We start from the raw sequence: 23,816 nt of genomic DNA, 5'->3' as shown, positions 1-23,816 counted from the left end.
TCCTGTGTTCCTCCTCCAGATGGTCTAAAGGCAAATAGTTTTCCATGCTGCAGAGATTTTAAAGTGTTTTTGAGGCAAACTTGTGATTTTGGGCTATACAAGTTATATTGATTTGACCTCATGATGTGTTATTAGTAATGGCCTTGTGTTCCGTTACTTCTGGGCTTTCTGTTCTGATATAAATACTGTAGCATATGCACTTTGGTGACCCATAAGCAGCGCAATGGAACAAAGTAGAAAATGAAACTTTTAGTTTTATCTTTATCGTGAAATGCACTGTTTGTGGTTTCCCAGCGAACACCCATACTGCTGTCAGCCCATATGCCCAGTCAGTTAATCAGGCAGGCTCTCACTCCCACGCAAATCTTTCAGCTTAATGTAACACTGCTGACTGTTTGCTCTCTTTCTCATAGAGAAATATGTAAAGCAAGATAACCCTGTCTAAGATAAAATAGCACATAAAAAACAAGATCTCTACAAAGGCTATATGAGTAAAATTATCCAGGCAGATCTGGCAGCAAAGACTCTTTCTGTGCAATCCCATCATGTAATAATGCCAACAGTGCATGAGCCTCAAGAGTCTGCCAAAAAACGGCTCCACTTGTTGGACACCTAATTTCATTTGGGTTGTTGGAATTGCTAACTCTCTGTATTCCCATTTATATGGGTATTAATCATCAAATGAAAGGCTGCCAGTGCTCAGACATTAGGAAAAAGAAATCGTGGAGTGGTGTGCTACATACAGATAGTTTTAAATGTATTGTGGTTACTGGTAAGCAGGTTAAGATCACTCGAGTTTTAAAATGATGTGTGGTTTTTGCGATGTATACGTAGAAGATGGTTCCTAGTGCTTCAAGTGCTTTGTTTGTGTCTGAGACAAACCACACTTGTACCCTTAAAGCAGGAAGACGGAAATGACCAGACTGTCAGTGCTCATTGATGCATGCATGAAACGTTAGACTGATGCTTGCTTCATCTGACAAGACAAAGTGATAGACCAAAGAGTTTTTAAATGAAATCTAAAGAGCAGAAATCGCCTTCAGCAAGTGCACTTTGTGGATGAAAACTAAGAGAAATCACAGTTGTGTCGGATAAATATCTGGTTTCAATTTGAAATGCCTGTGGACACACACGGACACACACGCAGATTTAGCACTTAGATTTAGTAATGGAATAAAACAGCTTTGCTACTTTGTATAACGTCTTTAAGGCAAGTAAACAAGGGGCTTTGCATTTTTTATGACAAACAGTAACCAGTCTGAGTTATGTATGTTTCTATAAAGGATGCTGTGAAATGATAAGAATGCAGCTGCTTTGGTGTGTGTGTGTGTGTGTGTGTGTGTGTGTGTGTGTGTGTGTGTGTTTTTTTAAGACTTCAACAAACCTTCCCCCACCCATAGTCCAGGGGTGGGGGAACTCCAGGCCTCGAGGGCCGGTGTCCTGCAGGTTTTAGATGTGTCCTTGATCCAACACAGCTGATTTAAATGGCTAAATTACTTCCTCAACATGTCTTGAAGTTCCCCAGAGGTCTGGTAATGAACTAATCATTTGATTCAGGTGTGTTGACCCAGGGTGAGATCTAAAACCTGCAGGACACTGGCCGTCGAGGCCTGGAGTTGCCCACCTCTGCCCTGGTCCAATCTTACGACATAACTTGCATTTGTCCACTCAGCTTGTTGTTTATAAACTAAGCTGAAAACATAGTGAAAGAGAGGAAGGCCAACTGCATGAATATGGAGGAAGCATGAATGGAAACAAAAAAGGAAAAGCAAGGAATCTTGAAAGTTAGAAGGACAGGAAATGAGTAGATGTGCCTGGACAGAATGCACTCGTTGAATTGAGGGTGTGGTAAAAGAAAATGCATGAGAGGTTTCACACAGGGAAACTGTAACCATAATAAGATCATGCAACAAAAAGAAAGAAAGAAAAAAGATACAGATATGATTGAATCAGGGCTGAGCTCAAGGAATGTAGACTTTGGGATTGCCCAAGTTACAACACATCTTATAACAAATGAAACATGCTCATATCTCATAAAGTCTCATGAAAAATAGAATACAGCTGGTTAATGTTAAGCAGAAATAAGCAGTGTCTTCGCCATTGGACAGAATGACAGAGAAAGTGTAAGGCCATAAGTAGAGCTATGGCTTTGCGATACACTTAAATCTTGGGCAGTGATATATTTACTGTTTGTTGTCATCTCTTACCCCCTCTTTCTGTACTAAATATACATTCAGTAATTATGCTAATTATTTTTATCCACTGAAAATGGGAGACTATACATTTAAAAAGGTTGTACTTCCCAAACAGTTAATGTAATGTGTTTGTAAAATCCAGGGAATTAAACTTGAGAGCCTGAGCTTCAATCACATCTTAATGATTTGAATTGAAAATCCAGCCTTATTCTTGATGGATAAGGCTTGTGCTATTATCATTATTAATATTATCAAAACAATCCCATAAAAATAGGTCTGTAGGTTCCCAGTCATTCAGGTCACAGGAGTCTTAAGTCATTGAACTGAATTCATTTGGACTTCTTTATATGTTTGTCAAGTTGTTTTTTTATCCAAGTCATTGATGACTCTCAGGACCACGTCCGAGTTGATACATGAGACTCTTCATCAGCTTGTAGAACTAAAGAAGGGTCTCAGATGAGAGGTAAAAAGTCTTCATTCAATACCATTTGTTAGTGTATCTAGAAAAAAAGATTAAATGTTATTTTCTCATAGCTAAAGACGTACCCTAAGTTTATTAGAGTATTTTGAGTATTTTCCTTGCTTATGTTTATATTGAAATGGTCTCTTAAGAGTTTTAGGTGCTGGTGCTGCATCAGTATCTTTAAAAATATTCAGCATCGAGTGAAAAAAAAAAAACCCCAAAACATTTCACTCATTCATTACTGCAGATGTTTGTTTATATTTTGCAGAGTGACAAAGTGCAGCTATTTTTCCTTCTTCTCATCTGTTGACACAAATCAATTTCCTGTCACTTCTTTTATTGCTTTCCCTGTCTGTCATTATCAGAACAGTTTCAGAATGTAACTGTAACCTTGGAATTATTTAAGTGCCACAGTGTCTAGTTTGTGATGTATCACAGTGTTGCTGTTGTAGTAGAAAGGACTATTTCTAGAGGTCAACTCATTATTTATCAAGCTTTTGATTTTGTTTCACACAAATTTTGCAGCAAGATGCTCACAAGCTCTGACTGTAGAAGAACTGATAAATCGACAAGTAGATGCATGCATAAATTGCAGTGTATTATAAACTAACTGCAACATCCCTTTATTCAACATGAGAAATAATGACCGACAGCAATAAGAAAGCAACACAAAGAATGAAGGAGGGCCGATGACTTCTCAACATTTGATGCAGTTATTGGAGTCAGCACTGGCAGTGCTGCAAAACATGGGAGAGAGCGCCCCCTACTGGTTATTTAGACAATAACATGTGGTTCAAGTGATGAGGCTTTAGAGCAGGGGTGGGCAACTCCAGGCCTCGAGGGCCGGCGTCCTGCAGGTTTTAGATGTGTCCTTGATCCAACACAGCTGATTTAAATGGCTAAATGACCTCCTCAACATGTCTTGAAGTTCTCCAGAGGTCTGGTAACGAACTAATCATTTGATTCAGGTGTGTTGACCCAGGGTGAGATCTAAAACCTGCAGGACACTGGCCGTCGAGGCCTGGAGTTGCCCACCTCTGCCCTGGTCCAATCTTACGACATAACTTGCATTTGTCCACTCAGCTTGTTGTTTATAAACTAAGCTGTAAAACATAGTGAAAGAGAGGAAGGCCAACTGCATGAATATGGAGGAAGCATGAATGGAAACAAAAAAGGAAAAGCAAGGAATCTTGAAAGTTAGAAGGACAGGAAATGAGTAGATGTGCCTGGACAGAATGCACTCGTTGAATTGAGGGTGTGGTAAAAGAAAATGCATGAGAGGTTTCACACAGGGAAACTGTAACCATAATAAGATCATGCAACAAAAAAAAAGAAAGAAAGAAAAAAGATACAGATATGATTGAATCAGGGCTGAGCTCAAGGAATGTAGACTTTGGGATTGCCCAGGTTACAACACATCTTATAACAAATGAAACATGCTCATGTCTCATAAAGTCTCATGAAAAATAGAATACAGCTGGTTAGGGCTGCTCAATTAATCGAATTTTAATCACGATTACGATCTGGGCTTTCAACGATCATTAAAAATGACTGAGCCGATTATTAGCCCCTCCCTCATTTATCCGCGACACCTTAAAGGCCGGTCCGTGAAAATATTGTCGGGCGCAAAAAAGGTTGGAGACCGCTGATTAAGAGGACCCGAGGGAAGCCCGGAAAGCTAAGCAGAAGTTATTTGGAGAGGAGAGTGACTGCCGCTGGTTGAAAAGAGAGGTAAAAAAACTTCAGTGGTGTTGCACACTATTTTATATTATTTTTTAAAGTCATTGTTAACCCTTTAAAGCCGGTCAGAGCAGCACGCTCCGTGTTGTGTAACTATTTTTAAATCCCTGTAGAACCTGAACCGTGTAAGCTAGCGCAATAATTTGTTTTGCATATGAAACCGGAGGAGTTGTACTTACATCTGATGCCATCAGCTTGTCCTCGGTCACAGTTTCCTTCCACATAAAGCTTTGCAAAAACTGCATAAAAAGCTCTTGCAGGAACAAAAACACAATATTCCAGAAACACGCTTTGCCGTTCCTATCAGCTGTTCGTAACACTTCCCACAGTGAAACAGACGTCAGCGCGAACTGTATGTCCGCCATTTCCTGGCCGAAACCGGAAGTGACGTCATTTTCGCGGAAATTGTAGTTTTTTACTTGTAGGCCTTAAACCTATACTGGTCATGTTTGACCTTTCTGAATAGTTGCTGGGATGCTTAGAACTCAAATTGCACTGCTGGAAATAGTTTATTTTGATGCACATGCTGTTTTCTTTGCAAATTTGCATCATAGGATTGTTTTTTCGTTTTTCCTGCAGTATATAAAAATTGCTGTATCTCCAAAATAAAACTATGAAGACACTCAAAATAAATTTCCTGTTGTTGTAAACTATTTTTTGCAACTTTTTTGTATTTAAAGTTTTGAGGGATAAACCTCTTAAATTTCTCCAAGTAGAAATATATGTAAACAAAACAAAAACGATTTTCAATTTTTTTTGTAGTTTATTGCACTTTTTTGCAATTAATGTAGTTACTATGGACTTAATGCATACATATTATTAAAATATGGGCTATAACAGTTGCATAGCAAATTGAAATGCTCCCACAAACGGCACTACAACATGTAAAAAAAATAATATGAGCTCTGGCGGACTTGGTTCTATAGTAGGTCTTAAAGGGTTAAATAAATATCGTCAAATAATCGCGATCTCAATTTCAGTGAAAATAATCGTGATTATCATTTTTGCCATAATCGAGCAGCCCTACAGCTGGTTAATGTTAAGCAGAAATAAGCAGTGTCTTCGCCATTGGACAGAATGACAGAGAAAGTGTAAGACCATAAGTAGAGCTATGGCTTTGCAATACACTTTGCGATACACTGGAGTTGCCCACCTCTGCTTTTAGAGTGACAAGGTACAAGTCAAGCAGTGTTAAGATTCTATTCCAACTCTTGCAGTGACCAGTAAGTACCTTTCTGAGATGTATTTATGTGACGACGGGCAAATCTACCTCGTCTGTTTTCAGATCTTTGACACTGAGCTGAAGGACCAGGAGAGGGAAGTTTGCTTCATCGACATCGCCTACGATGAGATCCCGGAGCGCTACTATAAAGAGTCTGAGGTGAGTTTGTGTAGGTGTGTGTGTGTGTTTGAAGGCTGTTAGCTAATAGGAGTAAACGCCCCTGGAGAGGTGTAAACACACTGGTGGAAACAGTAGTAAAAACTGTGTCATTTATTAAATAACTTCTAATGGAAAGGTTCTTCTGTTTCTAGATGGAAAATAGGAATACATTTTATTTTATTTTTATCTGTTCAGTTGTGTAAATTATGTGGACTTCAGAGCTGCACTTACCTCAAATGACTCTTCCATCTCACACATTTTTATCTGGCATCTATCTTTTTTCATAGCTGTTTAATAAAAGCTTGAGATTTTCTCAAGGACGAGGGTTAATGTGAAAAGGTGTTATTTACTGTCATTCAGTTCAAAGTTTTGATTATTTCCCAAGTCTGTTGCAGACACGATGCCAGTTTGGGTTACAGTGTCACATGTGTGATCACTCCACAATTGCAGGACTTACGATATTTCAAGTCTGAGAAGACGTCACGAGGGATTCTTCAGGAGGGCTGGAGGGACACGCAGGATCCCATCATGTGCTCATACAAACTTGTCTCAGTAAAGTTTGAGGTGTGGGGTCTGCAGACACGAGTTGAGCAGTTTGTCCACAAGGTGAGACGTCAGACGCAAGTCTTAATAAAATACATATTTCAAATTCTAGTACTGGATGAAGTAAATTTCCATAGTTACAACTGAAACGTGAATGTTTCCAACTTATCACAGCACATGTTCATCTTATGGTTGGTAAATGGGTTGAATATTAACAAACTGTAAGGCGTGGCTATTTATATTATTTGTGTGTTAGTTTATAAAGTTTTTCTGGACTTCAGACCGTCTTTGTATTTTTTTTACAGGTGGTTCGGGATGTGCTGCTGCTGGGACACAGGCAGGCTTTTGCCTGGGTGGATGAGTGGATAGGTAGGTCACTGCTGAACTTATGTCATTAAAGTATTTAGTTTTCTTGTCTAAGTAATAGTACACAGTGCTACATGCAGTGGTAGCACGTCCATAGTTTAACAAATGTTTGAATTTGACATGTTCTTGTACTTTGCATTGTAGATCACTGTAGTTTACTTCCTGCCTCATTCATTGCCATGCATGAACAGTCATTCGGCCTCCAGCTAAACCCGGCCACTGCTAGTCCTGTTTATTCTCTTACAGCATGGAACCTCTTCTCACAACTAACCCACTAATAATAAACGCTTTTTGAGCATGGTCAAAGTTTGTTTCAACTGAGACCTGCACAATAGAAATATATTTCAACCACATTCTTTCATGTTTCATAATGGAGACATTCATATGTACCAGTTGATGCAACAAAAAAAATAAAAAAATGTAAAGAGTAGAAACAGTATTCTAAAACTGAAACAAAGTATCAGCAAAATAAAATGCGTGCAGCGCATCTGACTGGCTGGTTGTGGTTAAATTGCCACTTATTCCTTTATTCCTTGGTGATGAGTGTGGTCCTTACTGAAACATGAAAGCTACCTTTGTCTGTTTCTGTGGATTTTGTGGTTGTGCAAGAAGCAGCTCTGTTTGCTCGTATAAGTGGCTGCAGCACATTAACTGTAGGGTGCATAGATGAGCCCATTGTCTTTGCCCTGAAATGTTCCCCTTCTCTATAACCACTAACCATTGCAGCCTGCACTTTTTTAATACTCCTAAAATCTTTTCACTGTGGAATGATTTTTTTTTTTTTTTTTTGCCTGTGGAATCGGTTTTGCAGGTGTTTCTTTTATGCTTGCAATGATCCAGCCTCTCCATGCTTTTCCTTTGTCTTGAAACATCCTTGACCTTATCAGTCCTTTCCTCTTTGTGTGCCTCGGATTTGTTTGGTTTTATCCCACAAACTCTTTGGGTCTTGGGAAGCTGGCAGCTTAACCTCTAAAGCTTTAACTTCAAAAAAAGCCTGCCTTTGCCACCTAACGCTCTCGCTCCCCCACCTGTCTCTCAATTGGAGAACGTTGTAGGAGAGTTACCAACATTTCGACCCCCGTTCCACCCCTCCCCCCTTCTTCCAGATATGACTTTGGATGATGTGCGGGATTACGAGAGAAAAATGCATGAGAAAACCAACATTAAAGTTTGCCATGAACAGCAAGAGCATTCCACAACAAACGCATCTTCACTGGATGACATAGAGATCCATGACAAAGCAAGCGTATGTGTCTTTTTCATTGTTTTTTTTACTCCATTGCCCCTCTTTTCTTATATTTAAACTGATGATGACTCTCCTCTGAAGCGTTCACAGCTGACTTTACATGTTCTCATGGATCGACTTATTCTGAGTCAAACTACTCACACACAAAGCCAAAAAACGAAATTTAATTTGAACTAACAGTTATGATGATTCTAAAAAAAAATGGTTCCTAAAAAATTCACGTTATCCACGTTTTTTTGTAAATATGTGGTTTGTTTTGTTTTTTAGTCTTTTACTGACCATGTACCATTTTCTAGGTGTGGCTGTGTTAACACATTCCAGCTTAACGTTTCTACATTCATACAAAGGCTTAAAAAGTTGTGTCCACCTTTCTGTCACTGGTCTTAATAAAATAAAATTTCTGATCCAGACATGACGATGGATGAGGTGAGAGAGTTTGAGCGCGCCATCCAGGAGGCCACGAACCAGAAGATTGGGATGTTTCCCCCGTCGATCTCTATCAGTGAGACACCCCTGTCCTCCTGTGCCCTCACTGGCCCTGCCAGCGCCCCCTCCACACCCATGTGCACCGATGCGCCTGAGTCACTCTCTGTCCCCAAGGACCGACCCCGCAAAAAGTCTGCCCCAGAAACCCTGACCCTTCCTGACCCAGCTCCAAGTGACGTCCCCCAGGGCTCAACCGTAAGCCCATTACCCACTTCAAACCACCTCCAACCATCCACACCGCCCTCTAATTCTGAGCTTGCTGAAGTGGAGGACCAGTAGAAGAACTTGGAATCTCTTTCCCTACCCCTTATTTTACTTATTCCCAGTACCTGTTGTCTTATGTGCCCAAATGAGACTAGCCTAACCTCCAAACACCAGTGCCCAAGACAGTCAAGTTCCTTAGCCATATCCAATGAATTGCCATAATCCTGAAAAAAACAACAATCACTCTACAACAATCACTCTAGAAGCCTCATCAGTGTCACTGATACCATCCAGGGCAGCTGTAGGCTAAGCCACTGTGACGTGGCAGGCTTCTTCTTCCTGTGACTCTAACCAGCCACATTTAATCTAACAACCACCCACGGTCTTTAATTAAAGCAAAGCTTGTCAAATTGTATTTTATTTTTTTGACCAGCAGTTCTTTAACTCATCGGAATAAATTCCTGGCATTGTTTCCTTAGTTGTTATCGTCAACCATAAAGGCTGGCTATGAACTATCGAACTTTGAATAGTTGCCTTAACACCACAGAGCCATTGGTGTTTAATAGTTTTGACGACATGTGCAAATGAATGAATTTGTAAAATGGCTGTCGTGTATTCAATTAGAAATGTAATCATTGAAATGCACTAGAGTAGCACTGTAGATGTAATTTGTTAAAAAATCATACATTGAAATGAAAAGACAGCCAAGAACCCTCATAAAAGATGCTCCCGTTTCTTGAGCCGTCCAAACTAGTCGTTGGATCAGACTCTGCCCATTCCTTTGTTTTCCGAACTCCATTAATATAAGTGATGCAAGAGCAGTACAATCATAGAGTAAACACCTCAGGTCTCCCCCAACTCTATCTGGCACGCACTCCAAATACAGGGATTGTACTGTGTGTTTCTCTCCCTGGTTATTGCCAAACACGTGCATTTTGTACCTCCGCTGACATAATACAGTAACTATTGTACTATACTAGTCTGCCTAACCCTTGGAAATGTTTACACATCAGAAACCTTGGAGCATTTGCATATTAGCAGTCATGTTCAGAATAAGCTGTTGTTATTACTGCATTTGTCGTTTTAACGTGACAGTTGCAGTGTTGAAAGGTACTGCATATATCTTACTGAAGTTGACTGAGAGGTCAGTACAACAAAAGTACTTCATTACAACCAAGTCAAGTGTTGCCTGAAACTAATGCTGGACATCACATGTGACATAAATGTGATCCTTTTTGATCAAATCAGCGAGTCACTTTTACGTCACATGCAGGAACAAGGCCATTTTTGAGGAGGTTTTTCTTTTTGTTTTGTGCATAGTGGAGGTAGCAGCAACTCAGTGTTTGATTGGAGGAGAAGGGCACGTGCGTCAAGCTGACTTGAGTATGTGCCTCATTAGGTGCAAAGTATTTGCAGAAGTGCTTACTTTTTTGTCTCACCAGTGTTGGCAGAAAACAGTTTTAAAACAGAAGTGTCATTTGTAGTGAGCTATTATCATCCAAAACCGCCAGGATGACAATTTGTCCTGTGAAGGAATAAAAAAATGGTATTAATCAAAGACAGGTTTTTATATATGCTGCATGGATTTTTCACACCACATATTATATGAAGTAGATGGATATAATGTAAATGGATGATTTGATATATTTGGTGATTGAACCGCGTAAGAATAACGAATGCTTACATTTGAAGTCTGTAGTCATTTTGTAAAATATAACATCCAAATTTGAAGTGAAATGAAAGCATGTCCAGAGAATATACTCTGTAGGCCTATAAACTCTTTGAACTCAGTGCCTCTGCATGCAGAATTATATAATTACCGACATGTGTGTAAACCAAACTCTTATATTTAAGCAACAGACACACAAAATGCTGTTGCATTCTTCTTTCCCGGCTTTTTCCTGGCTCAAATGCTGCATTTAAGAATAAAAATGGGATAAAACGTCACATAAAGTAGCTGAATTGCAACATAATCAGATCAAGTCCATCATATCAAATGACACCACCAGATTTTCAAGTAACAGGGCTAACTTGTTATGTTTTAGTAAAGAAATTATTTGTTCGCTTCCCCCCTCCTTATGCGATTACCAACCTACAGCGCAATGCATTTTGCACTTTCCAGTCTTTGACACCTTATTTGACAATGAAGGAATGTGTTACATTACTGTCTTGTTGGGTTTGTTGGACCAAAGTCCCATATTACAGCATATTAACTTCAGAGAGAGAAGGTCAAAGAGAAGATCCTCGATGGTCTTCTCCTACAATATTGTTACTATTTTGTACAGTTTCTCACTTGCTTTTGTTAAAAAACAGAAAAAAAAACTGTAGCCATTTATCTGTAACTGTAGCTTTTGTCTTTGCCTTCTGAGGATACAAATGCTATATTCTGGTTATTGGCCCTTTGTTGATCTGTTATGTATAAGCTTATACATACTTACAACTCTGGTATTGACCACCTCTCTTGTCAGGAACAAAGAGATCCAGGGACATGTTCGATCTACCATGGGCTATTAATAAAATGCAAAATATCCAACTGTGTAACATTAAGCTCTGCTCTGTTTAAAAGAGTAACACATTAGGTATTGTAAATACTGTTGTTAATGATTAATATAGTAGATTTCTTATATTGAACCTGTTCAAAGTTTCATTACTGATGTGACATGAATGTGCTTAAAGCAGACAAAGAAGGTTACTCTTTTGTGTTTGTGTGATTAGGATGGCATTTTCACAGACATGGATTCAAATGTCTGTTTTATTCTAGATCTAGGCTTGATATGTGTCTAATCAATGAAGCTGTCATCTATTGAGCATACTGAATTTGGTTATGTTTACTTTTCTCAGTTAAGTATCAAAGTTCCTCATCGTAGTGGTGCACTTTTGACTCCGGTTGCTTTTGATGACCCTGCGGGGCAATATTATTTTCCAAGTCGTACAACAAAATGAAGCGTTTCTTTTTAGTGGTGTGGCTGCTTTGATGTTTACTCGCCATGTTTATTGAGGGTTGATTGGCTCTTCTGTTTTCCTTTATGTAGTAAACCTGCTGTACTTTGATTTAGTGATGATGTATTGTTCAGAGAAAAATGGTTTTAAAAATGAGTTTATCACCATTTCTTTTGTCAAGAGGACCAAACATTTCACTCCTCCTCCCCTCTTCCTGATGCAGTTTGCATTCGGCCAGGCTGTCGTGCTGTCTCCTGATATTTGGGGCCTGTGTCACAAAGCAGAGTCATGGAGTTATTTGGGATCTGTCACTGAGTAAAAGCACAGCTCAGTGTACTGCAGCATGTGTACGTTTCTGGCTCATCAAACTTTCTTCGTTAATTGTGCTTTGTGACACAGGCCCCAGAAGTGCCATTCTTGTTTAGCTGCTGGAAGTTGCTCTTAGTTCTTCCACTTATACTATTATTGCATTTGCTATATTTTTATTGCAGTTCAAGGTTAATTTGGTTCTTTGTTGTAATTATGGTTTTACTTTTTTCTGAAATAAACTTTATTAGCTATTACAAATGTGTATCTATTCTTTTTTTAGTTCTAAGGCCCAAATCATCAGCCCTACACCACCGTGCTTGACATTTTGTCTGAAGTGTTTGTCCTGACATGTTGGTGTGGTGTGCATGATGCGTAGCGGCAGTTAACACACACCTGTATGCTCCAGATGGGTAAACTACCAAAACATCTGCTCTTCATTTAGGTGCTCACACTCGCTGATGAGCATTTAATCAAATGCATTTGATTGACATTACAATTGAAAGTTGAGCACTTTCTTTTTCACATGACTCCATTTATGTAATGGAATTACAATTACTCAGCAATATGTTAGTGTAAGATTGTTGTTAGTGTAATAGTGTAATCATACTGTTCAACTTTATTGGTGCATTGTTGAATAACCAAAACATTGCAGAGTACTTTCAAAAGAAAGAAACTGTCATTGTAAAATGACCTTCCAGTCTCCAGCTGAGTAATAATAACTACATTATTAATATGCTTTGGAATCCAAATATAAAGGCAAAGTTAAACCACTCAAGAATAATTTAGCACACTTCTAACATATTAAATGGTGTTTTTTCTTGGTGCTACAGTGAGAATCCAGATGCTTTCTCTGGTTTGTCACTGGAACAATAATATAAAATAATTCTCCATTAATGACCGCAGGAACACCATTATAATCTGTAACCTCTTTAATAATGAGACAATTAAGTGATACTTGTAAATTGATTAAAATCACATTTATTTACGTTTTAATTAAAGTCAACATTTTTTTTATATGTATGTGTTCTTATATATATATATAATGTTGTATTTCAGTAGGTTGTTACAAATCTTCAGTGGTAACACACAAAGAAAGAGATGTCTGGATTGGTGACTTCTCAGAGATAAGAAAGAGATACCAGGAGCAGGTAAGAAAAGGAAGTAATGGCTGTTTACATGATACTGTGGAATGAAAAAGCAGCTTTCGAAACTAGGAAATTGCTCCGTTAAGTGGACAGGTTGAAAAGAATTTGATACTCTATTTCCACCTATGCAAAGACTGACTGTAGAAATATAAGAGAGAACATTAATGCTGATTTTATGTAGTGGAATCACTTTATAATCTTGTTTACTACATAATAATTTATTCTAGGAAATTACAGAAATTAACAGGCCAAAAAGTTGATGTATTTAAAGTGTTTACAATTTAAACACAAAAACATGCCTGGGTAATAGAAGATGTTAGTATTTAAAGATACTTTTCTCAGTGTGTTGCTTCATAGCCATTTCAGCTCAGCAATCAAAGATGGGTCACTTGGCTCATATGTCACAAATTACAAATACAGTGCAATTTCCATTTGTTCTCTTTTACTTCCAAAGTACAGAGAACACAACAGTGAGCCAAACAATGGTTGATATGTTCAAAGTGTACCCTCCGGTGGATGTTGTTTGAACTGCAGATGTAGTTGCAGGGGTCGTTGTAGTTGCAGGGGTTGTTGTAGTTGCAGGGGTCATTGTCGTTGGAGGAGGTGTGGTAAGCACTCTAGCCTGTCCCACACATGTCCCCACATTTCCTACACTATCTACAGCAGTCAGCTCCACAATCTGTGAGCAGCAGGAGGCAGTGTAGGTAACCAGGGTAATATTCTCACCCCCTGCTTCAACCACTGTGCTCATATTCAGAGTACCATTCCCTTGGCTGATGGTTACACTCTCAATGCCAGTTCCATTGATGCCATCAGTGAAATTGGCAATGAACTCCCACTGGGAGGAAGCACAAAGCAATGAAGTGGAATCACAGGTTGATGTGTTGACTACCTGGCAAACTGGGCGGTTAACATCTGTCACCTGGAGACAGAAATATGAAAAGAATGAAAAGTACTGGGTGGTTGGGTATGTGTCACACCAGTTATTAAAGATAAAAAGAAAAGAACACTAATTAGATCTTTGCGTGTCAGTTAGATTCAGTTTATCCTGCCTCCCATGTCTTTCTTGTTGGGTATTTGCCTTTGTGCTGATTGCTCTCACATTTCTGTCTTATTTTAATACTATTTTTGTCTTGCATTTAGTTTTACTTTCTTTATCTCGTCCTTGATTGTTTGCACTTGTTTGTTTACCCACTTGTTCCACATTCACCTAATCATCATTTGAGTATTAATATCCTCAGTTCTCCCTTTTTCATTTTTGTGATGTGCTTCTCGTGTCTTTCTTATACATAAAGGTGTGTTTTATTTTTTTTCAGCCAGTCTGGCATTTGTGTCCTTGTCTAGCAACCCATGACAAACAATTTAACATATTCAGTTTCAATTAATGTATAATGATTCACAAGAGAAGTATGACACATAAAGCCTAACTGTAACTGCAAGACAACAATATTAAAACGAATTGCGTGTGAAATTTAATCTTTCATTTGAAATAAAAATAACAAAAATTTCTTTTTGATATATTATGTACGTGATCATTAATTATTACAGAATTAAGAATAATGTTGAAAAATATTCTAACCATTATCACTCACCTTAGCAGTCACAGAAAACCTGAGAACTACATAGTTGATGTCGGTGGCAGCGGCGTTTTCTGCCTCAATGGTGAGGGTCACGTCTGATCCTGATGCAGCACTGGATGGAGCCGTTAGGGTCACGGTGCCATTGGTTTTACCTCCACTGCCTGCTACAGTAGTAACACTGCTGGGTGAAGTGGAAGTATAACTGCGGTCATTGCTGACTCGCACTGTAAATGTCTCAGTTGCAGAGTCAGTTATAACTCCATCAGCAGTTGCGGCGACTGTGAAGGGGATGGAGATAGTGGTGCCCGGCTCGATGTTGGTATTATTGGCTTGGGCCTGGACAAGAAGAGAGAGGGAGAGAGGAGCAGGGGAATTTTTTTTTTTTAAAGATTGTAGATAATAATATGTTGATGCATAATGACATGACTTCACACTGAAAGAAGCACAGTAGGAATGGCTGTTGTTTATGATTGTAGACTTATTTACATAGTTGGCTATTACAAATTATATAAAGTTAAAAAAATCAATGTAAAAATGTTTCAGTTTACTTATGGTGAGGTTAAGGATTCTTCAGAAAGCACACATTAACTGTTCTCACAGTGACAGAGATGCTGGAGGTCTTGATCTGTGTGGACGCTTGTCTCTGGAAGCTGCTTGAAGTGGACCTGGAAGTGGAGCTGCTGGCCTCTCCTTTCAGGATAAGCACAAACTCACCTGCTGGGATTCCACTAAATGTCACCAGGAAATCGTTGCTTCCTAATGACTGCATGAGAGAAAAAGCAGCAACATGCATTGTCAACAGATTAACAGTAACCAAACCAAACAATATATGACTACATCCTTATGGCAGGGTAGGGCGAGTGCGAGGACTATTTGTGGATGTTGCAGCACATTCATGTGTTTAAGGTTTGAAAATTGGCTGCTATTAAATAGTGTAGCAAAAAATAGCGGCCTTCATTTAATTAAAATTAAAACTTCTGCCTTGTAAATTCACACAATATTAATTAAGCTCTGAAATGCCAACAATATCTCTGTAGTATGTAGTAATATTATCATTTCAAGCAAATACTTCTTCATTTCACTGAGGTTTATTCACAGCTCGTGATTTCTACTGGACCAATGAACACTATGTTATTTTTCTTTTTCAGTCACTGCGTTGTAGATTTGCTGGTGACACTTGGGATTAATGCATGACTCCAACTTCAACTAAGCCTTATCTGTCAGATAGACGGCCTCACACCTGCAATGATCCTTTGACCTCTGTCGGACCTGAGCTGTCAAACAGTGTGACTTCTGTGACCTTTGCTGTGTCACTTCCTGTCACAGTGACCAAGAAGCTGGTATTACCACCTGAAAGACAGGTAAAGAAAAAAAGGTAATTAAATGAGTATCAGTATGACATGCCCTTAAAGCGAAACACAACCTGTACAAATAAAAAAGGTAAGCTAAAGGACAGAATAGTCAAGTTTGAACTGTACTGACTATAACATGATGTAGCATAAACCTTTGGGGCACAGAGTAACTTTTTCAAGACAAATGATTGTTGCTGTTGATTAAAAGATGACTCTTTGGACAGTGTAGAAAATTGTCTACCACAACAGAACTTTACAACTATAAAAATGAACAAACAGTCACCATAAAAGTAGCCTGACCTGAGAGAGGACGTCCTTCTTTTACACTGAAGTCCCCATGGGCTCCCTCGTGCTCTTCGACAAGGTTATAAATGAAGTCCACTAAACTTTGACCTGATACACAAAATAGATCAGAAGGGATGGAATACGTATGTTCAGAAGTAGAAACAGACCTTGTAAATACATTTTTTCTAAAACATTTCATGTAACTCAGAGCCTAAAAATAAGCTTCCATAATACTGACCTGTAACCTTAACTAGGTAAGGGTTATTTGAGCTAACACTGAGTTGCCATAGGCCCGTTTCATTATCAGTGTTGAGGCTTAAACGACGCAAGTTTCCTGCTGTGGTGACAAATGCCAAAGGCCCACTGGACTGACTGGAAGACTGAGATACACCTGGAGGAGAGGGACAAACTATTATAAAGGTGTTTTCAACATGACAGTGTAAGAAGTAGAAGTTTAATAAAACAAATGCATCAAATAGAGCCTTAGAATTAAAAGCCTGAACCATGAAATACTCGGCAGAAAATGTGTTTCATGAACCTTCTCATTAAATTAAAAATAAACAAATAATATGTATATATATACTATAAATATTCAATGTAGTATAATAATATACTATATGCATTCAATTTGCATACATGAGTTTAAATTTCTATCATATTTGCTACAGGGTAAACAGACATTCATGATGACAAAACCTGTGGAGCTGGTGAGGCTGAAGGTGAGAGCTGAGTCTCCTGTGATGTAAGCTGTTATGTTCTGTAATGAGCTATCAACAGTAAAATTAAAACTGTCAGGCCTTCCAGGATTCCTTGATGCCTGAAAAACTGTCACCTAAGAGAAAAAGGAGAGAAACATCACATTTACTCACACAGTGTGATCTTCAGTCAGATATGATTCTCTTGATTGATGTCTTACCACAGCGCTGGCTGATGAGTCTACTATAACACTGGTAGCCAGAGAGAGTTCTGACTTAGTGACCTGAATGGCCTGACCTCCAGAAGCTTCAGCTAGGTCTTGGTATAATTGGACAGCAGATCGACCCATTACACGTGGAGCCACACCCTGAGAGGTTCTGCGGCGACGTCGAACTGCTGCAAAGCCTGTGAGCATGAAAGTAACCTGCAAGCATGAGGAAAAAAATCTTAAAAGTTAGGACCACAAGCCTAAGTGGAAAACATTTATTGATAATGAAGATGAAAGATGAATGGTAATCAATGAGCTAGGCCAGAGGCAGCAGCTTTCAGGCCTGGCAGCCTTGACAGACGATGAAAAACATGCAAAGGAAAGGAGGTTGGAGCACAGAAAAAAAACACACATACAGGTGTGTGGGGAACCTGTTTAAAAAGTTTGGTCCCTCCGAACTTCAGATAATGTTCTTCATTTCAAGACAAATGTTATACAAATTATCAGATGTTACATGCCAAAAATGACATTTTTTAGAGCAAGGATGATACAAAGTTTACTCTTACCTGAGATTTGGTGCTCTCTATAAGAGCAATAATGGTGTTTTTAAGGTGGGTGTCTTTAGCTGGAGCATCAGTGAAGAGAAAAATCTCAGAGAAGGGTGGAGCTGCTGTCAGTGCAAGCTTCAATATTATTTGTATGAAAGACAGGACAAAGTATCAACAATTAATAATTAATAATAAAAAAAATACAGTCTGAGTGAAAAGTGGCATTTCTGGCCACCTCAACTACACGTGTTTAATAACAAAAGGTCATTCTGAGAATACTGTGTCTATACTTTTTCTATACCATTTTTTTCTCCCAAATCAAATATGATGTTTTTAAACTTTTGTCTAAAGTAGAAAACAGTTTGTTATGTTGTTAGCACCTGCAGTCCAGACAAGGCCATTTCTGGGGTATCTCCTCCTCCATCCGCAGTCAAACTGTTGATCTTTCCTTTGAAGATGTCTGCATTAGATGTCATAACTATCGGTCCAAAATCTGCACATAGAATACATAAAATAAAATAAAAAATGTTCAAAGTGACACATTTGCTCTTTTAAAGATTTGCTACAAACACAGCTGCTATTATATTCTCATTCATATGGAAGACTAAATAACAAAAGAAATTGACTCCCAAATTAAGTCTATAATAATGTATTAATTATTAAGATTATTTTCAAACAACATCTTTTCTACATAACAAAGCACAAATTCACCCTGTAAATGATCTACCTGGGTCATTGAAAGGTACCAATATATAACCAGAGGGTTCCTCTCCTGTTCCCCTTTTTCTGTCAATGATCTCAAAAGAAACCCTCTTTGCTTCATCAATGTCATCACTCATACTTCCTGTTGTGTCTATGACAAAACACAACACAGGAGACTGGGAGAGGCCCATCAGTCTGTAGAAACAAACATGAGAAAAAAAACAACAAATTACATATTTTCATATTATTAATCTGATTTCTTTGAAACTATGGTTTCATCCATCCATCCATCTTTATCTGCTTTATCCGAGGCCGGGTCGCGGGGCAGCAGCCTAAGCAGAGAGGCCCAGACCTCCCTCTCCCCAGCCACCTCCTCCAGCCTATCCGGGGGAATACCAAGGCGTTCCCAGGCCAGCCGAGAGATATAATCTCTCCAGCGTGTCCTGGGTCTGCCCCGGGGCCTCCTCCCGGTGGGACATGCCTGGAACACCTCACCCAGGAGGCGCCCAGGGGGCATCCTTGTCAGATGCCCGAACCACCTCAGCTGGCTCCTTTCGATGTGGAGCAGCAGCTGCTCTACTCTGAGCCCCTCCCGGATGGCCGAACTTCTCACCCTATCTCTAAGGGAGAGGCCAGCCACCCTTCGGAGGAAGCTCATTTCTGCCGCTTGTATCCGCGATCTCGTTCTTTCGGTCACTACCCACAGCTCGTGGCCATAGGTGAGGGTAGGGACGTAGATCGACCGGTAAATTGAGAGCTTCGCTTTTACACTCAGCTCCCTCTTCACCACGACATCCGCATTACTGCAGCTGCAGCCCCAATCCGTCTGTCGATCTCCGGCTCCCTTCTCCCATCACTCGTGAACAAGACCCGAGATACTTGAACTCCTCCACTTGGGGAAGGAACTCATCCCCGAACCGGAGTGGGCGCTCCACACTTTTCCGGCTGAGAACCATGGCCTCAGATTTGGAGGGGCTGATCCTCATTCCCGCTGCTTCACACTCGGCTGCGAACCGTTCCAGTGCGAGCTGGAGGTCCCCACCCGATGAAGCCAACAGAACCACATCATCCGCAAAAAATCAGAGATGAGAACACAGACTGGAGTGGTGCTAACAGCAGCTACGCATGATGAAGCAGTAGTCTTTAAGAGTATGATGATTGTCAAAGCCTATGCATTTTCTTTTTTCACAAGCATTAATGAAACTATGGTTTCATTGATGCTTAATTCATTAGCAGGGAAAAATACACTTATTAGGAACACCTGTTTAACTCCTCGTTAACACAACTATCTAACTATCAGGTCACATTGCATGAACCCCATGTATTTAGGCATGTGAACATGTCCAAGATGATCTGAAGTTTTAACTGAGCATCAGAAAAGGAGAGGAAGATTTAAGTGACTTAGAACGTGGCTTAGTTGTTGCTGCCAGACAAGTTGGTCTGAGTGCTGCAGAAAACTGCTGTTCGACTTTGATTTTGCCACATAACCATCTCCAGTGTTTACGGAGATGGTAATATCCAGTGAGCTGCAGTTCTCTGGGTGAAAATGTCTTGTTGATGTCAGAGGTTACAAGAGACCGGTGACCAGAGTGCTTTAGGTGAATAAGAAAGAAATAACCACTCACTATGTAGAAGACCATCTCTGAATGCACAACACCTCTAACCTTGAAGTAGGCTATCTACAGCAACAGAAGACCACAGCTCTGACACTTCTCTGTCAGCTAAGATGAAGCTTATAAAAAGGCCACTAGAAACTGAAACAGAAATGGTGGCAGTCTACAACGTCTGTATTTGAGATGCAGAAAAATATAGCTCCATGCACAGAAATACCTCAGACAAACCAATTTTTTTTAATCCCCCTCATCTAAATCTAATCTAAAAATGATGATCAATTCAATAAAAAGCAAGAGGTGCAGGAATGTTTAAGTGTTTATTTTTTATCATGTGCTTCAGCTCCATTTTCCCCACATTTGTTTCCTCTTGTGTGAGACTTCAGAGCTAGCTTTACCTCGTGAAGTTTGTGTCTCCAGATGCTAATCTGATGTCCTCCAGAAGCTCCATGGTGGCACGAATAGCCAGATTAGCTGCTTCATTGTGACGGAAGCCATGACTGGAATTAAGTGTATCCTTATTGATCCCGCCCACTGGATCCCTCCTGCTTGTGCGATCAGCAGATCCACCATGACTGCATTTACCTTTGAACAGGGATAACATTTTATCATTTTGTCAAGAGATATTGAAAACATACAAAGACTTTATCATAACACATCAAAAGAGATGATTGCTCCAAGTTACCTGTAGGTTTTGATGAGGAGATTAGGTTAAAGTAGCCTGAAGTCAGAAGTCCCTGGTTCAGCACATCAGGCAGAATGTTGTTGGTACAGTTCTCTCCTACGCAACTTCTGCAAGTTGGAGTATTTTGTCCTGCAGAAATATCAAATAAATAAGAAAAAAAATATTGATTTATATTTTGAAAGTAAACATTACAAATACTTCTACAAATTTAATCTAGATCATATTTAAACTGGAAATTCTCAACTCCTACCTGCCAAGTTCTTAAGAGGTTGGTCAGGTCTGATCAGAGCACTGTATGGAGCTTTATTTCCCAGCTCCACCCAGTTACTGTGGCTGTAGAAGTCCTTCATATACAGAAAATGAAACAAATTTAGAATATCACCTTTGCGTTTTGTTTTAATTACACAATGCTGTCATCTAGCAGTCTTAACAAATTAGCAGTAAATTAAGTATCAGTACCTGTAGAGTGTGACAGATTTGCCCTAGAGACAACCTCCCTCGGATATAGTTTTCTTTCTTAGCATGCGCCTTCACCACAGATGCACCTTATTATTAAAATACAACAGATTAGACACAAGCTGCAAAACCTGAATTACAGCATTACATCACCAGTCTTTATCCACTCAAAGCAGTGTTACAGTGTGTGTGTGTGTGTGTGTGAATGTTGAAGATGTTATTCTGCAAGATTTCTGATTGAAGTTGGCAGTTCCAACTGACAAACAAGTCTTGTTTGTTGAGTACTGAAGTAATCTGTAACATCACTTTCCTTCCCTAGATATAGAACTTTCAAGTATGTAAGACTTTTGTGGGAATTGCTACAAACCTTGTTGAAATGAGAAATGTTACAAAAATTCTTTCTAGATTTCAGTTTTTGTTTTTTGATTTTCTGTTATTTACCAAACCCTAATTCTAAACACCTTTCTTCATTAGGCCGTTGAATTCTATAGATCTGTATTCACATGAGTTAGTTATACATAGTATAACATTATTATTTTCATTATTAAACTATTATTGACAAGCTTTGAGGTACCTTCAGTGATGATATCCCGTCCTTCCTGGAAGGTCTCATCGTCAAAATGGCGCGCTGCACTCAGGAAAAAAACTCCATCCACCTCTGCATTGCTGAGGTACATAGAAACAATGGCAGTTTCAAACTTGATGGTGGAAACGAAAGATGTGACGGTATCCATAGACGAACAGGCCCTTTGCACCTCGCCAGCTGACAAGTTGTTATCAATCTGGAGACAATAAATTTGTATATTACAACTCCTTGTATTATGTATCTTATTCGCATGTTAACCAAAATTAGTACTAACTATTGCACTAAAGGTAAGAGTAGTCTTATCTCATCATCAGCAATTATGACCAGCTAAGTAGTTTGTGCGTAATATAGTACATAGTAATAAAGTGCAGGTCCCACTGGTGACACCGCTAATTTTGATAAGAGGCCACTGGCAGCAGTGTGGCCTCTGTTGACTGGGCTTGCTTGAGCACAATCCAACAGAATCTTTGTCATTATGTATGCAGATGGATGTATCAAAGTGACACCAACATGAATAGTAGGACACGAGGTTTTATAGCACAACACTGAACTGTACGAAGAAAAATGTAATTCATGTTGTGGCTGACTGATATATTTCTCCACTCAACAACATTAGAATGAGAATAACATATATTCTTTCGTTAGTGTTAAACACTAAGCGAAGCACAGATGTATCACTGTTCTTGCTGTGTTTCTTTGTAAGTCTAACTCACAATCAGATTGAAGTCCAGTCCTTTAGAAGCAGCGATATCTCGGCAGACCTCTGCTGTCTTTCGAAGGACTGCTGTTCGTGTGATTTCACGGTGGGTGAATGAATTCGAATTGAAGAGTGGTTTAAAGCTATGAATAAGACCTGGGAGGGAGAGGACCAGCACCACCAGAAGCATCACTGACTGCCTGGTAGTCATAGTCGAGCAGGTAGGCCGGATGGTAATGCTGAAAGAAAAAGAAATCCTGATGGAAACTCCCCATGAATGTTTATTCTCATCAATGGTCATGACAATTTGAACAGAATCAACCTTTTGGGACAAAAAGGATGTGATCAAGCACAGAGACTGCCTTTGCAGTTAATGTAAAGCAGTGCAACTATTACACATTGAAAGTAAGTGGAAATGATCATGTTTGATATTTTATTAAACAGATTAACGCTATTAACATCAGCACTACATCATATGATAATTTTATACTGGACCTCACATTTTACTTAGATGTATAAACGATTGATACAAATGCATTGGTCATTTACTTCCATTCATTAATATTGAAAATAATATAGAAAAAACAAATGGGATACCAGGAAAAAAACAGATGGTACAACATATGTTTAAGATGCCAAAATAATTCTATGATACACTATAAAAAGGTTTCACTGTCCATCTTACCTGTGTGAACCGTTCTTAGGTCGTTCTTAGGTAGTTTTGTAGGATTCAGTCTTTAGAACTTCTTCAGTGTGAGACTTTGTTTACTCAAGTAGATTATAGTCTATAGTCAGATGTGTGTTTTCTGCTTCAATTCTAGGCTGCATCTGAGTGTGCTTTGGGTGTGTGTGTGTGTGTGCTCTGAATCATTCCTCTTATATTTGTGCCTCCCTTAAGCTGATGAATTCCAAAGAACACCCACACAAACTGCTTTTGTTTTATCATCTGTGCATCTTAGTGTGACATCAAGAGTATGAGTAAATGTATAACAAAATGACACATATTGTACTGGTTGCTAATCTGTCACTTATCTATGAATACTAATTTCAGTTAAAGGAATATTCCAGCGTATAAGTTGTTTGAGTATGGAGTTGAATGTAGTAATCTAACTCTCATTTCATTGTTACCTTGTTACTACGTGGAGTGGTATATTCTGATTGTAAATTTGTTGTTTGGTTTGGGTTAGGACCGGAGATAAATGTTAATGTTAGTTTGTTCCTTGATTTTTGGTGCCAACTTGTAATATAAATTGGATTGTAGATAGGGGGCAGGGTTTAATAAGAATATTTTCTTCTTCCTGCTCCTTTTCACACATGGTTGTAGTGCTTTTTGATAGAAAGTGTGGTTGGTTTGTTTGAATTGTTGTACCAAGTGTGAAATAAACGAATAAAT

At 39.1% G+C, this 23,816-nt stretch overlaps 2 protein-coding genes across 2 annotated transcripts in view; one reads left to right on the top strand and one right to left on the bottom strand.

Annotated features, from left to right (window-relative positions):
- Positions 1-12,111, top strand: part of LOC308395361 (cytoplasmic phosphatidylinositol transfer protein 1-like) — a 75,747-nt gene extending 63,636 nt beyond the window's left edge. The window contains exons 6-9 of the mRNA XM_080880172.1: positions 5,684-5,779; positions 6,230-6,385; positions 6,628-6,691; positions 8,344-12,111. Of these exons, the coding sequence (XP_080736298.1) occupies positions 5,684-5,779; positions 6,230-6,385; positions 6,628-6,691; positions 8,344-8,699 (672 nt within the window). The 3' untranslated portion in view covers positions 8,700-12,111. The remainder of the gene's footprint in view (positions 1-5,683; positions 5,780-6,229; positions 6,386-6,627; positions 6,692-8,343) is intronic.
- A 1,349-nt stretch (positions 12,112-13,460) lies between these two features.
- LOC308396288 (von Willebrand factor A domain-containing protein 7-like) lies at positions 13,461-22,634 on the bottom strand (the record flags this gene model as incomplete). The annotated part of the gene is made up of 17 exons (XM_080881479.1): positions 13,461-13,940; positions 14,611-14,934; positions 15,197-15,361; positions 15,839-15,948; positions 16,251-16,343; positions 16,474-16,626; positions 16,932-17,067; positions 17,152-17,355; positions 17,706-17,822; positions 18,068-18,180; positions 18,415-18,584; positions 20,398-20,584; positions 20,685-20,813; positions 20,935-21,028; positions 21,144-21,229; positions 21,715-21,922; positions 22,440-22,634. 17 exons carry the CDS (start codon positions 22,632-22,634, stop codon positions 13,461-13,463), a joined length of 2,964 nt encoding a protein of 987 aa, XP_080737605.1.
- Positions 22,635-23,816: the final 1,182 nt, after the last annotated feature.

The sequence above is a fragment of the Rhamphochromis sp. 'chilingali' genome, assembly GCF_963969265.1.
Source record: "Rhamphochromis sp. 'chilingali' genome assembly, chromosome: 4".
Lineage (NCBI taxonomy): Eukaryota > Metazoa > Chordata > Actinopteri > Cichliformes > Cichlidae > Rhamphochromis > Rhamphochromis sp. 'chilingali'.
This window is presented reverse-complemented; position numbering and strand designations above follow the sequence as displayed.